Consider the following 8,253-nt stretch of genomic DNA (forward strand, 5'->3'; position numbering starts at 1 on the left):
ATACATTGCATATATTTCGCTATATATATCCGATATATTTACTATCGGCATCTATGTAATGATCAGAATTGACCTGTTCGTCTATTTTTTGATTTCACCGGGATTAAAAACATTCGCGGTTTAATCGCCCACTAAATATTACCCGATGACCATCAAAATTGGTAGGCTTCTGTACAGTCCTAAACTCTAGCCCCATGCTAACTTCCGCTTCGATTGGTCGTTGATTGCGACCTGTAGAGCAACTGAAATTTTCATGAAATTGTTTTGTTTTTGGTCCATTTTAACCCATAAATATTATCCGATCACCGCCAAAAGAAATATGGTTCTATTCTGGCTCTAGCCCCATCTCCGTTCTAAATTTCGTGAAGATCAGGCCATAATTGCGACCTGTAGAGGGATTACAATGTAACATTGACAGACGGACGGACATACATAGATATATCGACTCAACTCGGCGAGATAGGAAGATCAAAATATATTTTTCTATGTGGGAAACCAATATTTCGAGGCGATACATAATTTTTGGCTCCAAGCAAACTCATAATACCCCAACACATAGTGTTGTAGGGTATAAAAACAAATTTTATCGCAGTCTTCATGAGTAGAAATAGTGTGCGAAGGTGGCAGCGCAAGTGGTTCTTTTTCGTAACTTGTGTACCCTATTTGTTGTACAAATTACTCTACATGTGAATTGCTTTTGTTACTCATAAAAACTAAACAACTTATTCATGATTGGGCTAATAGACATGAAGTTATTAAACATATGTTATGTTTTCCATTTTTTAGTTGTATTGGGGTGAAGCTCGTTTTAAAAGGTCTCCTTATAAAGTCCCAGGGGACTGTATTTTGAACATTGAAGATACTATTGTGCAAATGTTTGATATTTTTCCAAACTATTGCATAATCACGAACAAACTATTAAATCTTAGGTCTAGCTAGTTTATTTTTTGTGCTTTCGATTAACCTTTCAACTGCCCCCCAAAAATTTTATTGGCTGATAGATTGCATCGATTTTACCATACCACCCCTTACCAATGACATCATATCACCACTATCCAATATCCGATATGACACCACTACATACACACCTACATGCAGACATACATACATAACCTTAATTATATTTTCCTCTACTTTTTGTCTTTAATGTTGCAACTTATAAATAAATGAAATGTTTCAAAAACAACAACAACAAAAACATCAAGAAAAATAAAAAATAATAAAAATCGTATTGAAATTTTAGTAAACATTAACTGGATTTAAATGTGATCTTATTTTCTATTAAATATTTTAAGTATTTGTGGTTTTTCATTTCAACAAAAACAAAAAAAAATAACAAGCAAAATTTTCTACTAAACGTTACTCTCAGCTGTGTATTGTTATTCCTAATTTTAAAGCTAAACAAACAAACAAATTAACAACAAAGCGACAGCCAACAATTCGTTTTGTTACATTTAAACGACGAGTTGTAATCCAATAATAAATGGAAGTGTGTGGATCTGCTAACTGAGGCTTACGTATATATATATATTTATTTTCTTATATGTTTTATATATACTTTTTTCTTACTTCACCCTTAATGTTTGTTTTTCTTTTTACTAACTTTTATTGTACCGTCCCTTCTTTTACTTTTCTTTCAACTACAAAAGCAAAGAATACCAATTAAAATTCAAAACAAAACAAAAAAGGAAAGAAAAAAAAACATACTTAAACTGAAGACAATTTTTATTAATGCCGCACATATTTTATTTGTTCAATTTTTTATTTCAAATCTAAAAAATAAAAATATCGAAAATATGCGGACCAACCAACCAACACCATATTACCCTGCCCAGCTAATTTTTTGTTAATCCACATACATGTGTGTATTCAAAATTGATATATTTTTGTTTATATGGATGTGTGTGTATATGTTTGAATTTGTATGGGTATGGGCATGTGTGTGTGTGTATCTTTGTTATCCTTCTGTGCGATCTAATTACATTTCTGAGACTTTTCTTCCAAAACTATCAAGATCTCAACATATTTTGTTTTATTTTTTTGAAAAAAAAGAGAAAGAAGTTTTATTTTTTATATTACCTAGCCAATGATGGCCTTGATCAGGTGATACTTATTCAATAACATACCCACAATAATGTATGAACATTTAACGATTACATATTATTATAAAGATAGAAAAATGCCCATGATTAAATGGAAAATACAAAAAATAAGAAACTAAAATGTTGCAACATTGAAACATAAAAGAGTAATGTTTGTCAATCATTGTATCGAAATGCGTAGGAGAAGAATAAAATATCATAAAAATGACTAAATAATAAATACAGAGAGTGCTCCCATTTGATTACCAACCTACCAACAACCAACCAACCAGCCACAACAACAACAAAGACAAAAACCCAAGAAAAACTGAAAAAAAAGAAAAATCCAATAACTTGCATTTGTAATTACCAAATGAAACACATCCTCCCGCCAAAAATAAGCAAAAGAAAAAACATATGACATACACTCACCACTACCACCACACAGTTCAGTTCGAATTTTTATTATTATTATTATTTGTTTGGTTTCTTATTTTGATTTGAATTTTTGTTTAGTACCAAGCATCATTATTTGGTTCAACCTGTTTTTTTTTTTTTTTTGTATATTCTTATATGTAGTTATTTTTATTCTTATTATTGTTAATTTGCGCTCTGGCTTTAAGTTTAAGTTTATCTCTCACAAAATACTTTGTTTTGTTATAAAAAAAAAAACAAAAAAAAAATGAGAAAGAGAACAACCACATAATTTTGTTTTATTTTTCATTTTCAATAATATATACCCTGGCAATCAATACCAAATATCTTGCCTCCCCTCTCTCAAATGCGTTAACCTTAGTTTATCGGTTTATTTATTTTTGAAAATGTTCTAATTTAAATAGAGATTTCCTACACACTAGTTGATTTTATGCTATACCAAACATACCTAATACCATATTTAACAAAAATCAAAACAAAAATTAATAAACAATTATTTATCTGCAATAATTACATACAAGAAAGATGAATTAACAACACAAGGTTACAAGATCGGTCGAACAGTTTTATTTTTTTTTCCCATCACTACCTCCAAAAAGAAAAAGTGAACAATAAATTTTATTTGTTTCTTTAGTAGCTATCGTGAATTATATTTTCAATTCGCTGTAAACGATTTGAAACCAATATACTTGTGTCGTTATAACTCATCCACTCCAATAACAAAGCCAACTGAAACAGCAAATCAAAACAAACAACAACAAAAAACATCAAAGCCAAACAACAACTTTTAAAAAATATTTTAAAATGTAGTTGACTGTTGTTAGTATTTTTTATTATTTTTGAGTTTGCATTTAAACAATATAATTAATAATCTAGATGCATTTCTTTGTTAAATCCTATAATTTAGAACTTATTTAATTTAAAAAAATAATTTTCCTGCGAAACACTGCGACTATTTATACAAATACATATAAAAATAATTGGTCGACTCCACACACACACACCCACCCACCCACACACACACAAATACATACGATTGACTCAGATCTACATACAAACACATCATAGTAAGACGCCCCCACCCCCTCTAAGTTAACTAATTATTTCATACTTCCGACACGGAGCTTGACACTGGATAGCAGTCGCAAGAATGCCTGAGAGTCATTGGCGGCATGGCTGCCTGCACATTTCAGGATAATGAAATAATTACATGCTTTTTAGTTGCAACCGAATACCAACCAACCAACCAACAAACCTACACACAAACGTTATACAAAGAAAACAAAATAAAGAAACCCGAATCGGACATCACCTGCTTTTCTTCCCCCTAGTAAATATGTATTTGGTTATTCTTCCCGTGAAAGCAAAATCATAATTTACATACATCTCTATACATCCTATTGTCGCAATTGACTTGACATACCTACCTACCTACCTAACTAGTTTTTCTTGGATAATAACACGAGAATATGCATAATACCAAAATGTTTACAGGTGAAATAATTGAAGGTGGTGGTGATGGAGATGGAGAAGGGGTAGTACCAATGCGGGCGTCAGGAGAAGACAGCGATGGCAATGGGAAGGGCTGTGGCAATGCCGCTGACTTGCAGCATCATAATATGCACAATGTACAGCGTGCAGGAAAACTGAATGACCTCAACGACAATGCTGAGGGGGGCGGCGGCCGCAATAGCGCCGAAGATGATGATGATGATGACAGCAACGGAATCTCAGCAGAGTCCAGAGTCCACCATCAACAGCAACAGTCGCACTGTCGACGTATTCTATCCAGACACGATCCAGATGGCGGCCACTACACTGACGTGACAGAGGTTGCAGTTGATGTCGACAACGAGGAGATCAATATGACAAACAGCAGTTATAATTGTCAGTATAAAAGCGATGACTTGAGTCTGACAAAAATCCGATGTCATCAGAGAGATGTGTATGGCCACCACCAGGAGCCGTCGCATTTGGATCACGCGTCGCAACAACCCTCAACATCACATCGCCATATGCATCATCATCATCACCATCCACACCATCATTCGCTCCATGAGAGCCATGTGCCACACCAGCAACATGTTGCAGCCGCCCCTCAAAGCGTCATTAATCTGGGCCGTTGTGGTTCCTCCTCGCTAGACACATTGGTGGCAGCCGAAGCAGCAGCCGCTGCACTCTCTCCGACGGCATCTAGCACATCGTCGGCATCGTTACAACATCAACAGCACATGTATGCCCTGCAGCAACATCACCATCATGGCCAAGAACAGCAACAACAGTCAAGCTTACACCATCATCACCACCATGCATCGCAACATGGCAGTGGCGCCCAACATGTTGCCAACTATCATCACGGACATCATCCGAAACTGCATCCATGTACGAACACCTCAATGGTCTCCTCGACAGCAATGCAATCGGCGGCTCACGACAGCGAACATCTAACTAACACATCCTCGTCGACGTCCTCGACCTCGGCGTCCTCTGCTGCAGCAGCAGCTGCCGCTGCGGCCGCTGCCAACAGACGCGACCACAACATCGATTATTCGCTGCTGTTTGTGCAGTTGTCGGGCACCCTGCCCACGCTGTATCGCTGTGTCAGTTGCAACAAAATCGTCTCGAATCGTTGGCACCACGCCAACATCCACAGGCCCCAGAGTCATGAGTGTCCTGTCTGCGGACAGAAATTCACGCGTCGAGATAACATGAAAGCCCATTGTAAAATTAAGCATGCCGACATTAAAGATCGTTTCTTCAGTCATTATGTACATATGTGATCAATTTTATATGTAGTCAAGTAAACAGTCAACGTTTTTCGTGTCTCCAAATTTCAATATATATCTATCTATCTCTCGCTCTCCACATATATATCTAACTCGTTCTGACTTCAAGAATTACTTTCTTCAAATCAGCCAGAATTTAATCAATTAAACCGTAATCTATAGTCAAAACAATGGTAGCAACAAAATGATATAATAGTAGAAATAGTAACCAGATCTAACAGCAATAATACCACTATTCGATACTACTACTACTACAACTACTTTCGTATATACTCGACAACTATTACTACTAAAACAACAACAAGAAAAACAAACTAAATAACCAAGCAACTCTTATTATTAACGGAAAACGTAAGATATCCGGTTCACTTACAAAAGCAACAACAACAGCAGCAGCAGATTCACAAGTATTTAATCATATATTTTTCTCTTAATATCTCTCTTACTCTCTCTCTCTCTCACTCACTCTTCTCTCTTCCTTAACGTAAATTAGTAGCCGTTAACTTAATGAAAATGAAAAATAAAGCAAATCTGAAATAGAAAAAATGCAAAAGAAATCCGCTTAAGTAAATCAAATTAAAACTGAATAGTATTGTAAAAATTAGAGCCAAGTAGAAGTTAAACAAAATAAATAAAATAACTTTTATTTAATTTTTATCTAACAAAACAAAGTATTATGTAAAGAAACGGATAAAGTAAAGGAAGAAAAAAACAGCCAAGATACACATAGGCAGCAAATTGTCTGCTGTATATGTGGCTGTGGAAACCGTCTCTTAATTTTAGTTGACAAAGTGCAAAAATGGAAACCAAAACAAAAACCGCGAAATCAAAGAATTTTCAAATGAAACTGAGATTGTGTTAAATTTATATACGTAAAGTAATGTTGGGACAACCCCGACAAAAACGTTATAAATAATGATGCTGATTATTTGATATAAGGACGTACTTTAAAAGTATTATGCTAGAAATTCCAATTTATTTTAAATTATTTTAACATGTCTCGTAGTTAAATTAACTAAATTAATTAATTATTTATTTGTTATTTATTGTATTTGTGTATTAATTAATTTCTGCCATGCATACACAGACATACATACATACCTACACACTTACATACGATATAGTTTATTGATTTTAGCCAATTATTTGTACTTAGCCTAAGTTAGAAATGTTGACGAATTTTTGGATGATTCTGAAATTTAAATATTCTGAAAATGCCTCTAACAGCCAACACAAACCAAAGAAAGATGTTTTTCTTTTCGATATTAATCTTGATTTGAACTTAAATATAACCGATCAGTTAGTCAATGGCTTTAACCAAAAGATTGTTTTTTGCGTCTTTTGTTTTGTTTAACGAACAATACCAACTAGCTAACACACACACACACACGCATAAACACATACACATATGTATATAGGTATAACAGACCGGGCATACATATTCATTCATGCACAGGCAGGCAGGTGTAATATGTATGCCGTTAAATACAGGCATATTTGAAATATATACGTAATCAAATGGGACCTTGTGTTTTTTAGTTCAATTCAATATTTATTTCCATATTTACATGCAGCAATCAATATACAAGCTCAAACATGCAGAAGTCTTATATGCATATAGAGTATTACTAGAGAATATTTACCTAAACTACCTACCTAACTACTTACCTATCAACATTACCACTTGCATAAATGCCAAGTACTTAATGACATAGACCTAGTGATTTTTTGCTTACCAATTATAAGAGGATATATAACGAACAAACATACATACATTTACGCTTCTATTACAAATCAGAAAAAGAAAAACAAGCTCATAAGGGGTTATTATAATCAATTAGCTATTCTCTCACTTAAACTCTATCCCTCTCTCTATCTCTCTTTCTCCGTCACGGAGATACATAGGTGACATTTTAGAAGCAATATATGTACAAATAAAAAAAATTATGTAGTATATTAAAAATATTCATTATATTGATAGATGACCTATTGAAGTAGTACCATTTTTAAAATCTACATACACACTGTAACTAGGAATTTAGTATAAAAAATTAATCTTTAAAGACGGGCCCTTTGTCCCTGCACACTCCAAAATGCAAGATCAACAAATACTTTATTAACGAGTACAAACACCACAAGCTTAACTTCCGGTATTGAGATATTGAGCCAAGAAAAAAGAGTGAGATTGTTATAGACATAAAGGTATTATTTTCGACACTTCTCCTACTTCTCGATCCAAATATCCATCCGGTGGTCTCTCTGAATTAAGATTTTGTATATCCGTTTTTGTACATCTTCAGTTCCCGTTCGTCTCCCTCGTCCTCGTCCTCGTTCTCCACACATCCTCTCACACAAAAACGAAGTACTTAACCAACTTCTAGACAACGAATTTATACCATTTTCAGAATATTTAGATTTTCTTTTATGATTTTAGAAAAGGATCTTCGATTGATTATCCCGTATGAGAAAAAGAACGTAACCCACCTTATTTGAACAAATAAACAAAAACAGCAAATTATTTAAGCGACACTGCAAAAAGAGGAAAACCATTTTGTAAAGAATTTCTTAGAAATTCTAATTTTATTATTGTGGTAAAAAAAGGAAACCGTAATTGTGTTTTTAGGGAAGTTAACAAAGTTAAGCTCAATAATATAATTAAATAAATGAATATGAAAAAATCAAAACGGAAAAATCACCAAAAACAAGAAGTCACACATATTTATATTTATATATATTGAGAAAACAATAAAATAAATATATATAAATAAAAATTGCAACATTAAAAAATGTATTTAAAGAAATACAAGAGTATATGCTAAAAAAAATATTTAAAACAACATCTTTTAAACAATTAAAATAAAACTTCTTTCAATTTCAAAAAAGAAAAAAAAAAACAAAAAAATAAACAAAATAAAATTGTGTTTTAATTCTTCTACACTACCTACCTCGTT

At 33.3% G+C, this 8,253-nt stretch overlaps 1 protein-coding gene across 17 annotated transcripts in view; it reads left to right on the plus strand.

Moving 5' to 3' along the window:
• LOC101897473 (sex determination protein fruitless) overlaps nucleotides 1–8,253 on the plus strand; it is a 617,438-nt gene that overhangs the window by 595,928 nt on the left and 13,257 nt on the right. For 14 of the 17 annotated variants that reach the window (XM_059126679.1, XM_059126680.1, XM_059126693.1 and 11 more), the window contains one exon: nucleotides 4,011–5,930. The exons of 2 other annotated variants lie outside the window; for them this stretch is intronic. In XM_059126679.1, coding sequence (XP_058982662.1) covers nucleotides 4,011–5,296 — 1,286 coding nt within the window. In that variant the 3' untranslated portion in view covers nucleotides 5,297–5,930. Of the gene's footprint in view, nucleotides 1–4,010; nucleotides 5,931–8,253 lie in introns of those variants that run through there. One more of the 17 variants, XR_009342942.1, reaches the window with a different exon arrangement.

This window comes from Musca domestica, unplaced genomic scaffold, assembly GCF_030504385.1.
Source record: "Musca domestica strain aabys unplaced genomic scaffold, Musca_domestica.polishedcontigs.V.1.1 4, whole genome shotgun sequence".
NCBI classification, from domain to species: Eukaryota; Metazoa; Arthropoda; class Insecta; order Diptera; family Muscidae; genus Musca; species Musca domestica.